At 37.0% G+C, this 24,300-nt stretch overlaps 1 protein-coding gene across 1 annotated transcript; it reads right to left on the reverse strand.

Annotated features, from left to right (window-relative positions):
- Positions 1-13,877: 13,877 nt before the first annotated feature.
- Positions 13,878-16,399, reverse strand: LOC138872466 (uncharacterized). Its single transcript, XM_070150508.1, has 2 exons — positions 15,141-16,399; positions 13,878-14,386 (listed from the first exon to the last, which is right to left on the reverse strand). Exon 1 carries the CDS (start codon positions 16,397-16,399, stop codon positions 15,587-15,589), a length of 813 nt encoding a protein of 270 aa, XP_070006609.1. The 3' UTR covers positions 13,878-14,386; positions 15,141-15,586.
- Positions 16,400-24,300: the final 7,901 nt, after the last annotated feature.

A 24,300-nucleotide genomic window follows, 5' to 3' on the forward strand; every position in this document is an offset into this window, starting at 1 on the left:
AATCCCCTTCACAGCCCAATCCCAACAGCCCCATGTCCGGTCCAATTCAAACAAATCAAAACGACGACGTTTCATCACCCTTCATCAAGGGCCGTCGGATTCAATTCATCCAACGGTTGAGATACACCCAACGGTCCAGTTCAGATCTTTAATTAAACCAAACGACGTCGTATGATTGAATTTAATCGGGGCCGTTCATTGATTTTTGATCTGATGGTTCCAGGTTAGTCCTCTATACCCGACCCACCTACATCTAAGACCGACCCAATCCCCACTAAAACCAAAACGGCACCGTTTAGTTAAAAGAATTGATCCCGACCGTAGATCTTACCTGATCCAACGGACGAGATCAGACCACCCCTCCCCTATATAAGTTAAATTCATACCCCAGCCCCCTAACCAAACACCCCCCCTCCATCTCCTGTTCATCATCGTCCCTAAGACGATGCCCCCAAACCCTAGCCGCCCTAGCTTCCCCTCGCCTGAAACCCGACGGCAACTACGCTGCCGGTCACCAAACCAACACCCTAAGACCACCTGACCATCTTCTATCCAAATCTGGTAACCACTAAGCTCGAATCTTCCTGGAGTTTCTCGAATCTTCATTTGAAGATTCGAGCCAAACTCAGATCCAAACCAACCAGTCCCTAATTAACACCATAGCACCCCCTAACCGCTCTCATTACAGATCTGTTAGTTGTTCACCTCGAATCACCCTACATCGTCTCGAATCTTCAATCGAAGATTCGAGCATAACTTAAATCTACCCCAATGCACCCCAAACCCACACCAGGCACTCTCCTAACCTTACTCGTAACCAAACCAAACTTGGTTTGGTTCGAATCTGACCAGAAACGGTTGAGCCCTAAATCAGACCTTCAAGAACCCTAAAATCCCAAATTTTGGATTCTGCCCAAATTGAATAGAAAGTTGGGGTCTAATCGACCTTAATCGAAGTATTTTCAGTTGAGAATACTTCGACTAAGGTCTGTTTGATTTCAAAATGTCCGAATCAGAGTTTCAAAGAATAGGTCCGTATTGATTCTGTTATTATGAGGTATTTTTATTCTTTCCTTCGTGTTTGTTTTCATTATTTACATATCTGTTTATTTACTATGTTGATTTTGGTTGTTGTTAAGTCACACTGACTCTATTTATTTTCAAAGGACCTTTTATTTGGTCCAATTTTGTTTGTTATTTATAGTCGTCTTAACTGTATGTGTTATAAATGGTGAAATCGAGTCCTAAATTGCGTCGCTTACTTAATTCCCTGTTAGTCTATAAATTCGTCAATAACACTGTTTGATAGTTGCTTTGTTACTAATTTGTTTAAGTGTCAATTGTAATGTGCAGTCGATTAATAAGTGGTGTCGATCAATTAGTTTTCGTTAAATCCTTGATTCTGGCAATAATCCTGAAATTATTTGAATTGCTTGTTTTCATTGTTTGTTGATCAATGTCAACTATAATATGCAATCATTTGATTAAACTTCATTGATTAGTCTGTTTGTATAGACTGAATCATTCAATATTCTGTTTGGTTCTGATTGTTAATTACCCGATTAGTTAAAATTCTGTAAATATTGTTCTGAATTGGAAATCTAATGTTTTTCTGCATTAAAACCTTAGGATTTGGTTATAGCTGTTCAATCAGAAACTAGTGTTGATAATTAAGTTTGAACAGATTATAAAATCTATTTTGTATTGGATTCTGATTTTGTATTAGGGGCAGTATTTTGAGATTTTTCAGAAGTAGTTAAGGGTTAGTTTGGGGAAAATAAACTACATGAATACTTGTTTAAGGGCTGCTGAATATTCAAACTTGTTAGTGGACTGATTTGAGACATTTCTAAGTGGGTTTGTGTAAAGATAATAGACAACTAATGGTAGGGTTCAATAATGTGTTTGTTTAAAGAATACTGGGGAACAAAAGAAGATGGGGGGGCTAAAATTAAGGTAAAAGTTGTCCTTAGTGGCTGATTAATTAGAAAAAGCAGTTATAGTGGCAGATTGAATGGAAAAAACTGATTTGAAAAGAAAAAGGGGGTCCGGGCATTAGGCTGAAGGAAAGGGAAATAAGTTGTATAAGATGGGGGTGTTGGGACTGATTTCAGGGGGGATACAAAAAAAAAGAGAAGGGAGACAGAGAAGAGAGACAGAATATACACATAGAGAAAAAGAAAGGGAGAAAATCAGAAAAGTAAAAACAGAATTTTACATTAGAAGTTAGTGTTAAGGCTGATTTTGGGAGATTGAGAGTTTCAGTTTGCCTTTCCTAAGTTTTAAAAATCAGAAATACTGTTTCCTTGCATCTGTCTGGGTTTGTTTGGTGATATTGTTTGGTTTGAGTCTGAAATTTCCTAAGATTTCTGCTACTGTTCGTCTGGTTTTCACGGGTCTTGCTGGTTTGTTCAAATCTGCTGAATTGATTAGCATTTTTCTGCTGTTGGGTTTCTGTTGCTGCTGTTGCTGAAATATTACCTTTTTTACCCTCATTTTCAGGTATATATCTGTAGACTCATGTCATGAAAAGCTTCAATATTGCAAATAAATGAAGTTTGGAATTGCAATTATGTCCTCTACTCATTTAAATCTATTAATTAAGTTTCAGTTTTTTTTTGGTTAGCTAATGTAGTATTATACTTGACATGGGAGCTATTAGCCAACTGGCCTTTTGGAGTAGTATAAACTCTGCTTTAATCTTATTTATTCTGAAGTTTAGTGGTAACATTTATTTTCGAATTGTCAAGATAGGCAACACGGCAGAAAGCTGACCATTAATTAAATTTTGTAATCTTGTTGGCTAAGTATAGGATAGTATGGAAATATCAAGGAACCACATTACTAGTATATCTCGTCAAGCATCCGATTTTTGTTTAAAGCTAGATGATGTAAGTTGTTTCTTGTTCGTATATGGCATAATAACGGTTATGTGTATAACTATAGGTGAGAGGTGAATTGATATAATCCGTTACGTTTAAGATATTGGAATATTATGGATGGTTCAGATGTATAATTACGTTACATGTAATGTCATTTTATTAAATCAATTTGTAGATTAGTTCTGTTTCTTAATAACAAATGGCTCATTTATTTTAGGAATGCGATTAACTCATTTCTTAAAAATAGTATATAAAATAATGTCAATAATTTTACAAAGTGTAGATTTAGTATTTGTAAATAGCTTGCATAAGCCGAAAAAAAAATTGGTTTAATTTTACCTATCCCAAATTCAATCATCGTAAGCAAATTAATCAAATAATTTGACCTTTGGACTAAAAACTAGTTGTGTAGAAGAAGGTCGGATTTATAAATACTAAAATGCAACATTTAAGTCAAAGATATACAAACTAGAGTTTGCTCTGAATAGAACAATGAAAATTCTTCGAAAACTATTAGTTTGCTTATCAATTAATTCTTTCCTAGTTTTGCACATAATTCGCTTTTTTTTTCAAACATATACACTTAGTCTTAAGCCTAGGAAAATAACAAATAAATTGTGCATATAATTATCAAGTACTAAAATACATAAACAAAATACGGATACTGTATTCACGATAAAAATGGTAAATTTAGTTGCACGTTATTTATTTTTCATATCATTAATTCTTTAAATTTAAATAGTTTTGAGGTATATAATTCATACGTTTAAAATATAACCTGTGGTCAACACCTAATAAATTTTGATTTCTTTTCAAGAAATTTGGAGGCGTCCCAATCGGTGATTTCCCATGACTTTCATATTTAAAAATAGATGGATATAATAAACATTTGTAGAAATTTTATATTACCATCAAGAATATTTTGTGTAATTAGGGATACGTTCGCGTGACCTAATTATATTTCTAAAAGTAATTCGGATTATGCGTTCGCGCAACTTCGAGCAAATTTTTTAATAAAAGGGGGTTCTTCGGAGGATATTAAATTAATTTCATATAACCCGAGATGTGCAGTTCACTATTTAATCATACAAGAGTGACGAATGTTCGTAATTTTATTTTAAGCACAATTTCGGCCATAATTTTTTTTTATATAATAAAAATATAAAAAATATTATCAATCATATTGTGTACACGTATGCGTAATACGATTCTTTACATTTATAAAAAATATGTAATACGAATATACGTACGCGTGATTCGTTTCAAGAAAGGTCTATAATTGTAAACAATCCAAACAAAAGCAGTAACCAAATCATGCAACAAAAAAAATGTATTTGTATAAAATCAGATAATCAAGCCGAATATAACAGTTGAGCGACCGTGCTAGAACCACGGAACTCGGGAATGCCTAACACCTTCTCCCGGGTTAACAGAATTCTTTATCCGGATTTCTGGAACGCAGACTGTAATATGGAGTCATTCTTTTCCTCGACTCAGGATTAAAATTGGTGACTTGGGACACCCTAAATCTCCCAAGTGGCGACTCTGAAATAAATAAACAAATCTCGTTTCGATTGTCCTTTAATTGAAAAAACGCATTCACCCCTCGCGAGGCGGAAAAAGGAGGTGTGACAGCTCTGGCGACTCCGCTGGGGACAAAGTAACCCAGAACCACTGGTTCAGGGTTAGAAATTCGAGCTTAAAATAACTGTTATAGTTGGCTTTATTTATTATCTGATTTTTACATGTTTATGCTTAATGTGCTAAACGTTGCTTTTTACCGCTTTAATATTATCTGAATTGTGTATATAAACCTGCTACGAAACCCTTCTTCTTTCTGAGTCCTCTGAATTTATGGTGCACACGTGCGCGTAGCCCACCTTTCTGTTAGAAGTCATACCAAATAAGACGAAGTTGGGACAAGTAACTAGGCCGGGTAGACTTTCGTGCTCCCGGTACATTTCCCCCATTTCGGCTCAAGTTGTCCGTTTGGGTAAGCCAGGTCTAGAACAATCTGCCTCAGGTTTTTCACTTAGAATAACTCAGCCTCGTACCGGATCCCTAGTAGGAACGTCTATTTGCATCATGTACATTTGACCTTGGAGACTCAACATAGGGGTTGGGTCTGTCTAGGACAGGTGAACCCGAAATGAAAAGACCATCTTGATGCATCCTACTTGCTACTTATGCATTCATTTGCCTCGAATTTGCATGTTGACCAGCTTAATTGAAAAAAAAATCATTGTGAGAGCCGAGAAATAAAATGGGCTATTTCAGAAAATTCCCAAAATAGTTTTTACATTTTGAAAAAAAAAAGAAGAAGAATTGTTAAATAAATAAAAAAAATGATTTTCTTTTACGAGTATCTGTTTTCAAAAGGAGTCTTGATTTTGTTAAAATTAATCGCAGATACAAAATGAGCATCACCCAAAACCCACCATTCGCAAATGTAGATGAGTTTCTATTTCGGCTTCAGATATGGTGGCATGAGTTAGGAGAAAATGGTCAGAAATGGGTCGTTAAGCATTTGGGAACTCTCACAGATATTATGAAAGTTAAACCACGTGATGATTTGATTGCGGCGTTAGTAACTTTTTGGGACCCTGTTCACAATGTCTTTCGTTTCTCTGATTTCGAGCTTACTCTTACATTAGAAGAGATAGCTGGATATGCTGGTTTTGACGGAGATTTAAGAAATCAAAATCTGATATTCCTAAAGGCTCCCTCAGTGCATCGATTCTTTGGTCTTCTGAACATCAGTAATCAAATCAGAAAAAGCAATGTTGTCAACGGGTGTTGTTCTTTCAACTTCCTATATTCAAGGTTCGAAAAGCTGGACGGATTTGAAATTCATGAAAAGGGCCTTACTAACAAACAGAACAAAGACACCTGGCAGATTCACCGTCACTTTGCTTTCATGGTGGCTTTTCTGGGAATCATGGTCTTCCCAAACAAAGAACGAACAATTGATATTCGCACAGCAAAAGTCGTACAGGTCCTCACTACTAAGGAAAATCACACCCTTGCCCCGATCATTCTCTTAGACATTTATCGGGCGTTGACTTTATGTAAATCAGGGGCAAAAGTCTTCGAAGGGTGCAAAATTTTGTTGCAAATGTGGATGATTGAACATCTCCAACATCACCCCAAGTTCATGCAGTATGGTCCAAGCAATGATAATTTCATCGAGAGTTATGATGAAAGAATAAAAGATTATAAGTCTCCAGAAGGGGTGGAAGCCTGGGTATCTCATCTAAGATCCTTAACGGCAAGTCAAATTGAGTGGACTTTGGGATGGCTCCCGGTAAGAGAAGTGATACACATGTCAACCTTGAATAGTTATTTGCTGCTATTGGGATTGAGAAGCGTCCAACCATATGCGCCACAGAGAGTTCTAAGACAACTAGGGAGATACCAAGTGGTGCCTGATGATGAGGATTTGAGTATGCAAGTAATCGAGTTACACCCTGAAGCCACTCTTCCCGAGGCTTTAATTCAGCATATGTGGAATGGATGTCGATACTTGAAAGATGATACTCAAGTTCCAGACACTACAGAGGGCGAGATAAATCCAGGATATGCAAGGTGGTTTGAGAAACGATCCCGCGTAGATGATGCACCAGAACCCGATCTGAGAAGGCCTACAAAAAGGCCCCATGTTCAAACCTTTAACGATAAAATCCAAGAACGATTGATTTGGGGAGAAAAGGAAAAAGGATACAAAGCAACTATTCATGCCTTAAAAGAAAATCTGAGGAACCTCAATTTGGAGAAAGACTTACAAGCACAAGAAGCAGAAGGTGAAAAGAAGAGTCTGGCTTGTGAAAATAAAAATCTTCACGCTCAATTTCAAAAAATGAAGAAAGCTTCTAAAACACCAATGAGAAGTTGGAAAGATCAAAAAACCATCGCCAATCGTTTAGAAAAAATGCAAGATTATGACTCCATTTTGGCAAAAACCGAAAAGGCGTTAGGCAAAGCTAAAGAAAGAATCATACAATTAAACGAGGAGGCCAAGTCGAAAAAGGAACGCCAAGAAATGTAATCCGAAGAAGACAGGGCACAATTCAAGAAAGAGAAAGACCGTTGGATACATTCAGAAGCTCAACTCCATGCACAATTGGAAGAGGCGAGAAGGTACAATAGGGAACATCAGCACGAGGACATCGACAGAGAAAGAGCACAGGCAAGACTCGATCAGGCCAGACTCCGAGCTCAATTAGAGTCAGCTCTAGATCGCGAAGACCGTATAAGAGATATAGCCACCACTCGCCAACAGCAACTGCAAAACCAAGACCAACGTCTCCAAGATTTCAGGGCCCAAATCCATGATTTAGCGGTTTACACCTCTCAAAGTTATGTAAACTGCCAAGGGATGGATTATGAAAGGTTTATAGAGCATGCACCTATTTTTTCCCGTCATCTGGCAATGGAGTTAGAAAGAATGTATCGTACGCTGGGAGGTCATCCGGGTCAAGCCCCACCATGAGCAGATGATCCAATGATTGAAAACAAAAGTGGGGAATGGAGTATATTCACAACTGTTAAGAGTTATGTCTTTTGTTTGATTTGGGTTTGTGTCGAGTTTTTTTAAAATCATTTTCTTATAATGTTTTCCAAATGTAATGTCTGTTCTATCTTTGTATTATTTCAAGAATAAATAAAAGTGTTGACAATTGTTTTACGCCGGAACTACGCACGGTCTGATTCATGTGGGGACATGATACATAGGCAATCTCTATAAGATTCGACCACAATCAAAAGAAGGAATAAAATAAAGAGTGAGTGACAATAAGAAGAGAGATTAAGAAAAGCTGGGATGACACAAGCAACCGAGTAAATGCATGATAGAAAAGGGTTATTTGTCTAGGAACATTGCATCTCAACGTGTAATTATATATGTGTTAAACTCTCGAAACTAACAAGTTTGCTCATTTCCAGAATTCAAGCAGTAGTTTTTCTAAGAGTATACTGGCATATTATCATTATCACACCAGATCAAAAGGACCGATAGCCGAAAGCATGTCTATCCCGGATGTCGACACAGGTATTGAGATAGAGGAGATGGACGTCGGTAAAATGAAAGAAGAGATGCTTAAACTTAAGCAACAAATGGCCGAGATGTATCGGGCCTGGTCTACAGGGCAATCACCCCCATCTTACCCAGCTAACCCTGCCTTCACCCCATCACTAGCCCAAACTCAGGATAATCCTGCCACTGAACTATCCCCGAGTTTCCCCATCTACCAGCACTACCGAGGCACCACCTCTCATACACCGCAGTCTCCACCTCCTAAACCAGTTCCATACCCTCCTCCACCAGTAACTCCTGTCTTCGTGGCACCTCCCCCAGCTACATTCCACAAATCTCCTAGTGAGCCTATATTCCAGGTCCAGGACAACCAATACTACCCCCCGGAGCCCACAAACTAACGAGCTACTACGATTAACTACAAACAGAGTTTGAAAGGAAATACATTGTTCAGAAGGAAAAGAATTAGTAAAACACTAAGACTAGGGAGAGACTCCAGGGTCTGCGGACACCAGTAGATCTACCTTGGGTCTCCGGTCAATCAATCCAGTGGCTAACCTCACGATTAGCTCGGGCCAGTACCAAAATCTGCACAGAAGTGCAATGTATAGTATCAGTACAACCGATCTCATGTACTGGTAAGTGTCGAGCCTAACCTCGACGAAGTAGTGACGAGGCTATGACAAGACACCCACATAATAAACATGTGCACTTTAACAGTATATGTACAAGATAACAACAAATAGAAGCTAGACAAGTAATATCGGGAGGGGGCATGCTGAGAGGAATACAAGATAGAGAATCATAGCAATAATGATAACTTCAACAGCTCATATATCTTGAACAAATAAGAACAAGTAAACACAGTAAAGGAAAGTGCACGGCATCACCCTTCGTACTTTTACTCTCAACCTCACCATAATATCAATAGAAAAGGCACAACATCACCTTTCATGCATTAACTCTCATAACATGGAACGGCATCACCCTTCGTGCATTAACACTCACAATATGGCACGACATCACCCTTCGTACTTTTACTCTCTCATAACATGGCACGACATCACCTTTGTGCATTAACACTCTCTCTTACCATAAAGAAATGAACAAAAGACAACAGGGAGATAGAAATAAGAAGAACAAGTCTTACTTCGACATTTGGTTCAACAATACCAACCTCAACTTTGAAATTAATACTTAATTATCACCAAAAGATTCGTAAACATGATAAAAACGATCAACTTGATTATACTAGTCTAACATTGATAACATGATCAAAGGAAAGGAATAATTACAATAAGCCAAGTCTCACACGCATGCTTTACCCGACAATAACGCATATGTACTCGTCACCTCACCTATACATTGCACTCAACATCTAAACACGTAACAAATAGACAAATAAGTCTTAATCTCTCAAGTTAAGGTTAACTACGATACTTACCTCGCTCCAAAGACCAAACTCAAAGCTCAACCACCGCTTTGCCCTTCAAACAAGCCTCTGAACTAATAAAATCTAGCAATTTACCAACCAAACAATTCAAATTAAGCCTTAGGAACTACCCACGATTACAAAGAATTCAATTTAGGTCATTATTGAAAAAGTTAACAAAAGTCAACACCCGAGCTCGCTTGGTCCAAACCCGAAATTTGGACAAAAACCCGATTACCCATTCACCCCTGAGCCCGATTATGTATTTTTTTTTGTAATCCGACCTCAATTTGAAGTTTAAATCCTCAATTTACCAAATCTCTAATTTCTATCCAAAACCCCCCAATTCCACCATGAGAAATGAAATCTTCGAAAAAGTAGTGAAAAATTGAAAGGAAATAGGTTAAAATCAATTACCAATGATTTGGGGAAGAAGGAGTCTTGAAAAATCACCTCTAAGGTGTTAGATTTTGAAAATTTGAAGAATGAACCAACAATCCCGTCTAAGTCTTATTTTGTTCAACTACAGATGTTGCATTTGCGACCTGGGCTTCACAGATGCGAAGCCTGCAAATGCGATAAATCCATCGCATTTGCGAAGACTCCCACAACTCTGCATTCATCGCATTTACGATAAAAAGTTCACAAATTTGAACACTGACCAATCCGCAATTGTGACAATTTGATCGCAATTGCGACCACTGCCTGACCTATCTCCCCTTCGCAAATACGAAGACTTGACCGCAAATGCGATCATTGGCTCCCCCCAAATGCGACCTCTAGATTGCAAATGTGAATTAAGGCTGGACCAGATCCACTTTGCAAATGCGAGCATGTCAGCTTGGGGAATGTTCGCAAATGCGAACACTGATCTCGCAAATGCGAGATCAGACACCAGTTGTAGAACCATCAATGCTCTAAGTCCAAATTCACTCAGTGGCCTATCTGAAACTCATCCGAGCCCTCGGGGTTCTAAACCAAAAGTGCACACAAATCTAAAAATATCATACGAACTTGCTCGCATGATCAAATCTCAAAAACGACACCTAGAACTACGAATTGAGCACCAAATCAAATGAAATTTTCAGGAAAACTTTGGAACTTCTATTTTCACAATCGAACATCCGAATAACGTCAAACCAACTTTGTTTCTCACCAAATTTTATAGACAAGTCGTAAATATGGTATTGAACCTATACCAAGTTCCGTAACTAAAATACAGACTCGATATCCAAAAAGTCAAATATTTTCCTTTCATTAAGACTTTAACTTTCAAACTTCAATAAAGTCCGATATCTCGGACTAAGGACTTCCGAATTCAATTCAGAGCATACTTCGAATTCGATTCCGGGTATACTCCCAAGTCCCAAATCACGATACGGACCCACCGGGACTGTCAAAACATGAATCCGAGTTCATTTACTAAAAATATTGACCGAAGTCGACACAAACAAAGTTTTTAGGAAAAATTCTTATTTTAATCAACTTTTAACATAAAGCATTTCGGAAACACGTCCGGACTATGCACGCAAATTGAGGATGGATAAAATAAGGTGTTTAAAGCTTAAAAGAGCAGAATTGGGTTCTAAAATGTAAGATGACTTTTCGGGTCATCACAGTGAATTACCTTACTACGTTATGAAAAGTATTTGCAATTATTCATTATGGGAGAAATATGAGCTAGCTTGTGAGTGTCGATTTGTTTTGGGGATTGGGCAACAATTAACCCATAAATACGCCAGAGGAAATCCACTTAAAGCCATACGTCAATCATGGCCCAACCTAATCTCCTGTAATTATACCGCTAACAAATATTTTAGACTAGATTAAAATTCAAAGCATGAATAGATAGACACGGGCAGAACCAAATTAGTTACTAAGATAGAAGATCAAAATGAAACTAAGGCATGGTGAAATGGAAAGCCACTAATTCATTGCAGAAACCTATTATAACTTAGTTTCTCATATAATTGTCCTCACAAAACAAATTTACTAGTAAAGAAATAACTCATATGGTAAATGAAGGAATGTAAATATGAGAATAGATTTGTGAAATTTTCTGTGTGTTTATTATCTGCAGAAGAGATGTAATTATACAAATATTTGTGTAAAGAAAAAATACAAAAAATAGAGAATTATCTATACAAGTGTCTACTCCTTATTTGCTATGTAATAACTAAATAGCTGAATAATATTCTTCTCTATCCTATTTACACGGTGTACATGTGAGAATTGAACGTGGAATCCAAAGTTGTGCAACTATTAAATTGTTTCATCTGACTGTCCTCATCTAATCCATCATAATTTTGATCAAAGGCTAGGATTAAGCCACGTGGTGACTTTGAAGAAGAGGACTTAATCTTTGTCCTAGAGATATCCGAAACACAATCATTTATCTTTAGACCTAAAATATTATCTCTCTTCTTCCTTGTGAGAAGCCGCCATTGATATCTTCTTCTCAACATCCCCCTCAAGTTGGAGGGTACTGAAATGACTCCAACTTGGCAAGAACAGCTGTGTGCAAGGGCCCTAAAAGGGTTTTTGTGAATAAATCTTCTAGCTGAGAAGATGAGGGAACATAAGAAAGAGAGATTAAGCTTGAGAGAAATTGTTGCCGGACAAAGTGGCAGTCCAGTTCTACATATTTTGTCCTCTCATGGAACACAGGGTTTCAGGCTATGTAAATCACCGCCTTACTATTGGAGAAAATTGGCACCGGCAAAGATGGAGTAGCAGAGATGCCGGAGAGAAGGTGAGTGAGCCAAGTGAATTCTGCTACTACTCGGTGCATGGATCGATATTCCGCTTCAGCAGATGATAACGAAACGAAGATTTGTTTCTTTGATTTCTAAGAGATAGGGGATCCACCAGGACTGATGTAAAAGCCACTCACTGACCGGTGACTGTCAAGACACGAAGCCCAGTCGGCATCACTAAAAGCTAGAAGAGATAGAGAGGGATCTTAATTTAAGAGAATGCCTTGTCCTGGATCCAAACTCAAATAGCGTAGAACATGAAGAGCTGCAGAGAAATGTGAGTATCTGGATTGTTACATGTATTGACTCAATTTCAGCACAACAAATGATAAATCGGGTCGTGTATGGGTTAAGTAGTTCAATTTCCCTACAAAATTACCATAGATGGTTGGATCGAGAAGCAAAGGACCTCCATCAGCGTGGAGCTTAGATGAAGGTTCGAGTGGAGAAGATACAGAGGAAAAAGCTGAAACATCAAACTCCTTCAACAAATCTAAGGTATATTTCCTCTGACATACTATAATCCCCTATTTTTCTCGAAGTATTTCCATACCTAAGATATAATAAAGATCATCCAAATCTTTGACTTTGAATTCACTGTGAAGAAAAGACTCGAGTGAGGTTATTTCTTCTATATCATCTCCACTGATGAGAATGTCAGTCAACATAAACAGCTACTATAGAAATTAGATTGTTTGTCCTTTTGAAGAATAAAGAATAATCATTTAAGGATGAAGAATAGCCCTTAAAACATAATTCACCAGCAAGTCGAGCATACCACTATCGTGAAGCTTGCTTTAAACCATAAAGTGACTTCCCAAGTAAACAGACATGATTGGGACTAAGTGACAGTATACCTGCTGGAAACTTCATAAACACCTCCTCTTGTAAGTCACCATGTAAAAATGCATTACTAACATCCATTTGAGAGATATGCCAATTATTCTTTACTACAACAGCCATTAAGCAGTGAATGGTAGTCATTTTGGCTACAGGAGAAAATGTCTCCGTGCAGTCAATGCCTTCCCTTTGAATGCACCCCCTTACCACCAATAGTGCTTTGAGTCTTTCCACAATTCCATCTGAATTATGCTTGACCTTGTAGGCCCATTTACATGGTAGGGACTTCTTCCCTTGTGGTAAAAGAACCACATCCCATGTGTGATTAGCTTCTAAGGCTTCAATTTCTGAATGCATTGCTTGCATCCATCCTGGATGGGCAGAAGCTTGAGAGAAGCTGGTAGGTTCTGAAATCTCTGAAAGAGATTGGATTATCTGTTTGTTATGGGAATAAAGTGCAACAAAGCTAAAAATATTGGATTTGCAGGGCTGGATGAAACAGGAAGAGGTTAGGTCAGTCAAATAGACATTAGAGAAAACAAAATCTTTGAGGTGAGAAGGCCATTTTGAAACTCTAGTAGACTTCCTGATACCTGGTGTATGAGTGGATGCAGCGGGCAAACCAGCAGTGATGGGGGAAGAAGAATGAGAAGAGTGAGGTGATGGTGAGGGAGAAGATGGAGGTGAGTGAATTCTGGTGGTACTAGGTGATGAAGGTAGCGTAGGATCAATCAACGATGTGTTTGGTGGAAGGTCACTGGTGGCTGTGTCCATAGGAGAAGGGGTAGGAAATATAAGAGCTGGATTGGAAATATCTGAATGAGGTATGGAATTTAAAGTAGAGGGATATATGTTTTCATAAAAATGTACATCTCCAGACACAAAAATGTTTTTAGTATCTAAGTCCAACACTTTGTACCCTTTTTGACCTAAAAGATATCCTAGAAAGCCACAACTATTTGCTCTTTGCTCAAATTTGTTTCTACTATTAGACAAGGTAGAAACGCAACAAAGACATCCAAATGACCTTAATGAATCATAAGTAGGGTATTGATTGAACAGAAAGGATTAGGGTGTTTTTCCTTGAAGAACCTTGGAAGGTATCCTGTTTATTAGGTATGTTGTAGTTAGTATACACTCTCCTCAATACCTGATAGGCACCTTAAATTGGAAAAGTAAAGCCCTTGCTATTTCCAATAAGTGTCTATATTTTCTTTCAACTATGCCATTCTACTGAGTTGTTGATACACAAGAAGTCTGATGTATTATTCTTTGAGAGCTGAGAAAGGCTGCTTGTTGTGATCCCTTGCCTAATTCAAATACATTATCTGTTCTCAATTTATGTACCTTGACTGCAAATTGTCTTTCAACCATTGTTAAAAGATTCTTTAGGACTGTGAAGGCATTACTCTTGGTGCTTAATAAGAATGTCCAAGTCCTCCTCCTAAAATCATCCACAATAGTTAAAAAGTACTTAAAACCATTATAAGTAGGTTCCTTATAAGGGCCCCATGTATCCACGTGAATTAATTCCAATGCTCTTTTGAATTTGATTTAACTCAAGGAAAAGGGAATACTAGTTTGCCTAGCTTTAGGACAAATATCACATAAGTAATCAAAATTGGAAGGAAATGAAATAAAACTAAGATTCTTCATTGATGAAAAAGGCATATGCCCTAACCTAACATGCCAAAGATTTACATCTATATCCACATTAGCAGAAAATGGAAAGACAACTGAAATTTGATTGAAAACATTATTTACTGAAGGTGAAACAGTTTTCTCCTTAAGACTAGGCTTCAACAGGTAGAGTCCTTCACTTGTATCACCTCACTTGTATCACCGAAAACTTGAGGCCTCTTTATTAAAGGGGCATGCAATAGACATTGAGTAGGAATGAATAAGACTATACATTGAAACTGAACTGAAAATCTATTAACTGATAATAGATTATATTTGAAACTAAGCACATGAAAGACCTTTTCTAGAATGAAATTAGGAGAGATGGGGACTTTCCCTGTATGTGTAACTGTTACTCTAAATGAATTAGGAAAATTTATGTGTAAAGGTGTAGGAAGAAGATCTAAAGAGATAAAAACATTTGAATCAAAACACATGTTTTGAAGCCCCTTAATCAATTATCCAAACACGGGTATTGAAAACAGAAAAATATTTGCCAGTATATTTGTTAATAGTACCAGCTACTGCACTTGCATTTATTTTTGAACTGTTTCCTCCATCTGAAATTTTCACTTGTTTGATCATCTGAACCAATTGTGAAAATTGATCCTTAGAGAGGTGTTGATTTAGGACTTCATTGTAACTGCTGACTGCATCATCTGCTTGATCTCCTGTAAGCACTCCATTGCTCCTAATCTGATTTTGATGTCCTTTGGCATTTGTGAATTCAAAATCCTCAGGAAAGCCAATAATACTGTAGCAATCTGCAACTGTATGTCCTATCTTAATCTGCAACTGTATGTCCTATCTTTTTGCAATGAGTGCGAGATACATTAGGATTGAACCTTTGTTTCTTTGATTTTGAAACTATGTTTCTTTGTGATTGATTTGCAAATCTCTGCACATTATTTCCTGATTTTTGGAACTGCATGGAGTTTCCTCCCTTTTGAAACTGCTGATTCTGTCATGTGTTCATTTGCATTTGCTGGTTATTTCTTAGTGTATAACTTCCCTGACTTCCCACCATGAAGGATGAGGAATCAGAAGAAATGAGAGGATTCATATAGACTTCTCTCTGACTCTCATCCTGTAATTCTAGAGAATAAGCATAATCTATGCTAGGCAAATGATTCAACATTAAAATGTTTCCCCTAGCTTGACCAGAAACATCATTCAATCCCATGAGAAATTGTGTAAGTCTTTCATCTTCCAAGGATTTTTCCAGCTTTTGTTTCCCACAACATACACAAGCACAAACACATTTTATATCACACATTAGAGAATCCAGCTCATCCCATAAGCGTTTGAGTTTTGTAAAGTAGCTTGCTATATCATTTGTTCCTTGAACTAAAGAAGATAGTTCCTTACGCAAGTGATACAGTTTTGCTACATTTGATTTTTCAAATTTGTGTTCTAGACTGATCGGGAGTTCCTTTGTAGATTTGGAGTAGATTACACTATCTCTATTGTCCTTGGAGAGTGAATTCAACAACCAAGAAGTCACCATATCGCTGCACCTAGTCCATGGCTGATAGTCCTTGGATGTGATGGCAAGATTAGCACAGGTTCCATCAATAAATCCCAATTTATTCTTTGTTGAGAGTGCAATCAGAACTGACCTTCTCCAACCTTGAAAGCCCCTTCCATCAAAGGCTGCATTCACCAAGCTCATTCCTAGAGCATCTAATGAATGCAAGAAATAAGGGTGATTTGGATCGAAGTTAGCTCCAATACTGGAAGCAGTTTGAGGGAGAGTGATATCTATTGTATCATCCATAGTGAGTGAGACTGATGAACAGAAAATTGAAGGAGAATGAAGATCAATCCCAGAAACGAGCTATGTGTGCTATGTTACCGTGAAGGAATGTAAATATGAGAATAGATCTGTGAAATTGTCTGTGTGTTTTATTATCTGCAGAAGAGATGTATTTATACAAGTATTTGTGTAAAGAAAGAAAACAAAAATAGAGAATTATCTATATAGGTGTCTCCTCCTTATTTGCTATGTAATAACTAAATAACTGAATAATATTCTTCTCTATCCTATTTACACGGTGCACATGTGAGAATTGAATGTGGAATCCAAAGTTGTGCAGCTGTTAAATTGTTTCATCCGACGGTCCTCATTTAATCCATCATAATTTTGATCAAAGGCTAGGATTAAGCCACGTGGTGACTTTGAAGAAGAGGACTTCATCTTTGTCCAAGGGATATCCGAAACAGAGTCATTTGTCTTTAGACCTAAAATATTCTGTTCCTCTTCTTCCGAAGCCGCCATCGATACCTTCTTCTCAACATTAAATAAGAAAAGTAACAAATTAATACAATTCATCAATAAGGTTAACCATATGAACAACCAAAAAGGAAAATAAATCAATCTTAAAACATACTCAACAGGAGAATCAATCAATCTTAGTACACTCAAACTCAAATTCGATCATAGAGTAACCCCAAAACATTATTGAGAAACCAAAATAGAAAGAGAAATGAACCTTTGTATTGATGATTGTGAATTTACAGCTACTCCATGATCGAATAGCTCTCAACTGGAGCCTTCGAACCTCGAAAAACTCGAGCAGAAAATCGCGACTTGCAACCCAATCGACCTTACAAAACCAGTGATTTTGTGACTGTTTTTTGCTGGGTTAGGAGCTGCTTTTGGGGCTGGATTTTGGTTGAATTTTCAGGTGCGTTTTTTGTGATGTTTACTGGTGATTGGGTGGTATTTTCAGCTTGTTTTCATGGCTGCTTTGGGTGTTTTGAAGCTGAATTTTGGGGTAATTTGGAGCTGGATTTTGGGGTATTTGGGCGGTTAGTTTCCAGCTGGGTTTGAGGGGGACTTTAGTGGTGAGAATGGTTGGTTTTGCTGCTGTTTTTTCAGATGGGTTTGGGGATACTTTAAGGCCATATTCAGCTAGTTTTAGGTGACTTTTCAGGTGTTTTGGAGCTGCTATTATGAAGAAGAGAGGCAGGCGAGAAAGAATGGTGTGCCTTTTTCCAGCTTTTTTTTCCTTTTTTTGCCCTCTTCGTCCCTATATATTTTTGTTTCTATCCAGAACTGTTTTTTTGTGTGTTGTGTGTGAATGGAAGATATATAGGCGTAGTTATAGAGATTAGTTGGTGGCCAAGAAAATAAGTGTGTGTGCATGTGAGTTTGGAGTGAGAGCATGTGAGTTTTTTTTTTTGTTTAAAAAATAAACATAAATTATATTAAAGATTGCATACAGAGGCTGGATGCCCGTATTGCATCCTCTTACATACTGATGCACCGGTAGTGGGTGCTAAAGTATTATACCTAACTATATTACTACCACACCTAGGATTGCCACTATTACAATACGGCACTGCACTCTTCTCTTGCTCAAAAACAATCTGGGCTGCCATCAAAAATATGCACCACCGATTGAATGCCAAAATTGCAGCTTCCTTTGCTAGTTTATCTGCAACTCTATTCTGTTCTCTGTACGCATGCAGTACTGTAGGTTTACCCAACCTGTCCAGGAGGTACCTGCAGTCAGAAATTAAGTTATTAGTTGCCACATTATTAGAGGTGAGGAGCCTTATGATATCCTTTGAGTCCACTTCCACTTCCAGTGGTACAAGATTATGCTCGAAAGCTAATTGGAGACTCTGTATCAAAGCACGTAGTTCTGCAGAAGATGGTGAATCTGTTGTTATTGCTGCTGCGAATCCTAATATCCAATCAACATTTACATTTCGTATCAGTCCACCAATACCAGATTTGCTCAAAGTATGGGCTCCATCAGTGTTAATTTATAGAAAGGATATTTAGGAGGTTTCCATTTAAGATTCTGTTGTCTTTTTTTTCCTAATAGTGTACTTTTTAGCTACAAGATATGTGAATTCGGCTGCTTGTTGAGTAGTAATTTAGTGGAAGCTGTAGATGTAATATGTCTATAACAATTATTATTACGTGCTACCCAAATATTCCATAAACTTAGAGACAAGTATGTGGCTGGATTTATTTTGTATGGAAACTGAAGGTCCTTGCAAGTTATAAGTTGATGAACCCAATTAGAAGCATGCGTTCCTTGCAAATGATGATTTATGAATTCAAGAATGCCTAAATTCTACCAATATGTTTTATCACTTGTGCATTCTAGGAATAAGTGATTAATGTTTTCATCTGCCCTATGGCAATATTGACATGTAGCATCTTGAATTTCATTGATATGTTTGAGATAGTCCTTAGTGGGTAGCCTCTTTTTGTCAAGAAGCCAAATGAACCCTTGAATTTTGGGTTGGACCGGTAACTTCCATATCCACTCAGAATTTATATAAGTAGGAGTAGAAATATTATGAAGTGCAGCTAATATACCATACATAAACTTAGTACTGAAAAGACCCGTAGGAGTTAAACCCCAGCAAATACTATCAACTTTATTACTGTATTTTGAGATATAAGTAGATTGAATTAGTTGGCTAATGTTATTGGGTATCTCAAATGGCAGTTTATTCCAATCCCATCCTTCATTATCCATAAAGGAAGAGATAGTCATATTTTGATGCTCTAAGGGTAAGGGACCATAAATAACTGATCTGATGGTCGTACCAGGCGCAATCCATGGGTCATCTCATAGTTTAATGTGAGTGCCTCTTCCTATATTCCATTTTATACCTAGCTGACATAGATGTCAACCAGTAGTTATATTAGACCAAATGTGAGAATGATTATTAATAGGAGACGTATGAATATATTTGGACAGTATGACCTTAGCCCACATAGCATTTGGTGAGTTGAATAGCCTCCAAGCTAAACTTGCTAATAAAGCATTGTTCTTATCACGTAATTTTTGAATTCCTAATCCTCCAATATTTTTTGGCCTAGTAATATCATTCCATTTGACAAGATGTAGTTTCTTTTTTTCTAATGTAGTGCCCCATAAGAAATTTCGTTGATACTGATCTAACTTGTGTAGAATATGTGATGGAATGTGTATGTATTGCATTAAATGATTAGGTAGTTGGTTTAATGTAGATTTTATTAAGGTAGCTCTTCCTGCTAGTGTTAGGAATTTAGACTTCCATCCTGCTAATTTATTCTTAAAATTATCAAGTAGAACTGAAAATAAGCATTTTTAGGTTTTGTTTGGAACATGGGGAATCCCAACTATTTACCAAAAGAGGTGCCTTCTTTCATACTAAATGAATTGATAACAAAATCCTTTTCAGTAGGACCACCTTTTTTTGGAGAAGAAAATTTTTGATTTATCAAAATTAATTCTTTGCCCTGAGTACTCTGAAAAGTTATTTAACACATCAATGATCGCATGACAGCTTTTAGTAGTTATTTTTGAAAATAGTATAATATCGTCTGCGAAGAAAAGATGAGATAGTAGTGGGCCTTTGTTAGATAGTCGAATTGGTCGCCATTTTAGATAGTCCACTGATTGTGAAATATTTCTGGACAATAATTCCATGCACATGATAAATAAATATGGTGACAATGGATCTCCTTGACGGATACCTCTTGAGGGTGTAAAGTAGTGTGTGCTTGAACCATTAATTAAAATAGAAACCGATGTAGTTGTAGCACAGGACATAATTAAAAAAATCACTGAAGGAGGAATATTAAAGTAAAATAAAGCATGTCTTATAAAAGACCATTTTAATCTATCAAAAGCTTTCTCTAAATCAAGTTTTAATAACATTGAAGGATATTTCCCTTTCATTCTAGCAAGGTAATTTAAAGCTTCTTGGACTATTATAGCATTATCACAAGCTCTCTTACCTTATTGGAAGCTAGTTTGTGTTAGTCCTATAATCTTACTTATGATTGGTTTAAGCCTATTAACTATTATCTTAGTAATTAGCTTATAAACAGTATTGCAAAGGATAATTGGCCTAAATTGTTATATTCTTGTAGGATGCTTTACCTTAGGGATAAGGCAAGAGAGAGTCTTATTAAGCTAAAGTGGCACAATTTTAGAATTAAATACATTATGACAAAAAGTGGTTACTTTAACACCTACATCCTTCCAGTATTTTTGATAGAAAAATGGATGTAATCCATTTGGTCCTGGTGATTTGTAGGCCTTAAAACTATTTAAAGCAATTAAAATCTCTTCTTGATCAAGGGGTAAATCCATCTTAAGTAAATCATTAGGAGAGATCTCACAGCTATATGAATCCATACTCATGTTCTTCGAGATTAAGTGGTCACTCTGAAATAGATCAGTATAATAATTTAAGATTAAGCAATGAATTTCAGTAGAAGTAGATATCCAATTTCCTACGTTATCTTGTAAAGCAGTTATTTTATTTCTACGACGTCTATGAAGAGTGGATATATGGTAAAATCTAGTATTTGCATCCCCTTCATTCAACCAATTTATTATAGATTTTAACTGCCAGAATTCCTCTTCTATACGAAGAATGTGACTATATTCCAAAGACAATTGAGTTTCTAAATTTTGCAAGAAGATACTAATAGGATAATGGGATGAAGATTGTAAGCCTGCTAATCTGGCAAGCAATTTTCTTTTTCGTTCAAAGATATTACCAAAAATATTATAATTCCAACATGTTGCTACCCTCTTAAAATTTTCAGTAGTAGTTAGTAAAGGTGAATCATTCGACCATGTTGCATGAACCAATTGTTGAAATTGAGGATGAGAAGCTCACATAGTCTCAAATCTAAATATCTTTTTGTGGAATGGTTGAGGAGGTTCTAAATTAATTAGTAAAGGACAATGATCAGAGTAAGTACGAGGAAGATGTGTCACGGTAGAGTTTGGAAATAAATTTAACCAATCATAGTTAGCCAAAAAACGATCTAGTCTTTCTAATATGGTATGCCCATTTCTTTTTTTATTAGTCCAAGTAAAACGACTACCCTGAAAACCTAAATCCAAAAGGTTACAACTGTGCATGAAGTTAGCAAATTAATCAGCCATATTATTGTTAATGGGTAGACCCCCAAACTTATCCCTAGATTCTAGAATTTCATTAAAATCCCCCCTATTAGCCATGTCAAATCATTGTTAACATACAAATTAATTAAACTATTCCAAAGCACATCACGTAATTGGTACTGTCGACTAGCGTAAATAGCAGATAATAGCCAGAAGGGTTTTGTGGGACTAATCTGGACTAGGCAATGTATTTCCTATTCAGAGATTCTCATTTCAGTGATATTAATAAGATCAGCATTCCAAAGCACCACCAAACCCCCAATGAGTCCATTTGCGAAGCTTGAGCCATATTTGTGAAATTGAAATCCTCATGCAAGCATGTATGATCTTGCATGTGTGTTTCCAGTAAGATAGCAAGAGTGGGCTTATGATTATCTAATAGAGACCTAAAGTGTCTTCTAAACTCTGGATTATGGGAGCCCCTACAGTTCCAAACTAAGAAATTCATATAAGAATTAGGGTTCCTGAGTTGGTTCGTAGGAGCTTGAGTCAGTGGATTGACAACTGAGGGTGTCATCGAATACAGAGTCAGTGGAAGTTGAATAAGCGTTGGAATGATGACCATGGCATATTTTCCAACCTCCGGATTGGTGGTATGATGGAAATTGAGACTGCATGTTTTCAGTTCCGGAGGACACTTTAGAATGATTTTTTTTAAATTGTTCTTTGAGGTTGTAACACTGGATCCCTTTTAACCACCAAAATTCCGTTCGTGTTTCTCTCATCTCCGCAAGTATGGCTATCAGTTCCTCTCTTCTATCTCTGTCTAGTTCGTGTGGATATGGAGGAGGTGAGTGCACTGGACTGGTTGGTGGTGTTAGACTCTCTAGTGGACTTACTGGACTTGAATAAGGGGAGAGTGGATTGATGGAGTCCAGAGCTTGAAACCAAGGAGCATAGACCAGACCCATATGATGGGGTGGATAAAAAGGTAGTAGATTTACTGTGTGATCCCAGGTTGGATTCATCTGGGTGAACTGATATGTCCAAGGTTGATGAGTGGAGCTGGAAGCCTGGTGCTCCATTGGAAGAGGAGTTTGGGTCGTGTACCAATGATTCTGGTTGTAGGCTTCCATTCCCAACCTCATCCCTTCTGTCACTATTTCTGCTAGATGTGTTGGGTTCTGTATGAGCAGCACCATCTCTTGGTTATTGAGTTGTAGTGTAAATACTAGAGCATATCCCTGCAATCCCATTTCCAGCCAAGATTGGAGAGGAAGGTCTGTGGTCATTATCTGGGACGTGTATATCAGAGGTGATGTACTCTGAGGCAGTTGAGGAAGATGGAAAAATTGGTTGTTGGTCTGTAAATTTGCCCTCAGAAACTGACTCCGAGTCATACTTATGAATGTTGGTCTCTGCATTGAAAATAGAGTATGGTAGTTTTTTTGCTTCAGAGGGAATAGTCGTACTAGGCGTGGAAGTTTGAACTAGTGGAGGATAAATATTAGTGAGTGAAGGAGATAAGATAATGGGTTTATCATTATGATATTCACATGAAGTATCATCATGTGGTTTACATGGGTTTTGAGGAAACCTATCATCAGAAGTGAGTGTATTTAGAAGTGAGTGTATTTACGGTAGCATGCAAGGTTTTTACTTCTTTAGGTTGAGGTGGACTCAACGTGTCCGAACTTTGTAAAGATCCTTCTAACTTGGTTAATGTTGATTGGCTTATAAAAGTGTGTGGCGGGTTACATGGCAAGGGTAGAATAGGTGTCATGAAATTCTGATGAGACGTGTGATAATCAACTAAGATTAAAGAGTGATCTTTTAGTAATGTAGGCTTAGGGTTAAGGGAAAGAGGATTGGTTATTATGGGCGGCAGTTTATCAGCATCCAGTAAGTGGTTGTTAGCATGGTCTTGGGCTTGTAGTAGTTTATTACTATTATTATTAGTTATTGGGCTTTGGAAGGATTGGCCAGATTGAAAATCTGTATGCCCAACTATAGAGAGCATGTGAGTTTGTTAAAAAGATATGAAAGAATCTTGCTAGGTTGTCCTTTTGCATTGGTTCTTTTTTTTTCTTTTTCTTTTTATTAAAGACAATCAAAATTAAAGACTACACTAAAACTAAAAACTAGAAAAATATAACAAATTATGAAGGAAAAAGTTATAAAATTGCTAGCCTTATCAAAATTAGAAGAAAAAGATATATTTTTGTGAATTTTTTTTCTTTTGCAAATTAAAATAAAGCTAGTAATTAAAAAATGTGAATCTTTTATGAGTTTTAATTTCCTAAGAAAAATCCACAAAAGGTAAAACAAAAGCTAAAATGTGTAGATTAAACTCAAATAATACTTACATGCTACAAAATGGTAAAAAAATCCGATTATGGTAAAAAATTAGGTGCTCACACCACCCATGCTCCAGAAATATTGAATTGTACACTTGATTGAAAACTAATTTATTTACCCATGCTCCAAAAAAGACTGAATGTTGCACTTGGTTGAATACTAGGTTATTTACCCATAGGAATAGGCATCTAGTCCCACTTAATATTTTTTCTACTTTTATTTGTGGTGCACTCATGTTCAAGAAACTAGGAATCCGCTGGTATGTTGCTGTATCTTATGACAATGAAATTGATTGGTCAGGAATATTCTTTCACCCCTTAAACAGAAGTCTTGTAAGGAACATTTTACCCTTTTAATGGACTCTAATGTGAACTTGAATTAGTCGGGAGCACTTTATATTAGTGGACTCTACTAGATGTGAACTCGAATTAGTCGAACCAAGTTT

Source organism: Nicotiana sylvestris, chromosome 7, assembly GCF_000393655.2.
Source record: "Nicotiana sylvestris chromosome 7, ASM39365v2, whole genome shotgun sequence".
NCBI lineage: Eukaryota > Viridiplantae > Streptophyta > Magnoliopsida > Solanales > Solanaceae > Nicotiana > Nicotiana sylvestris.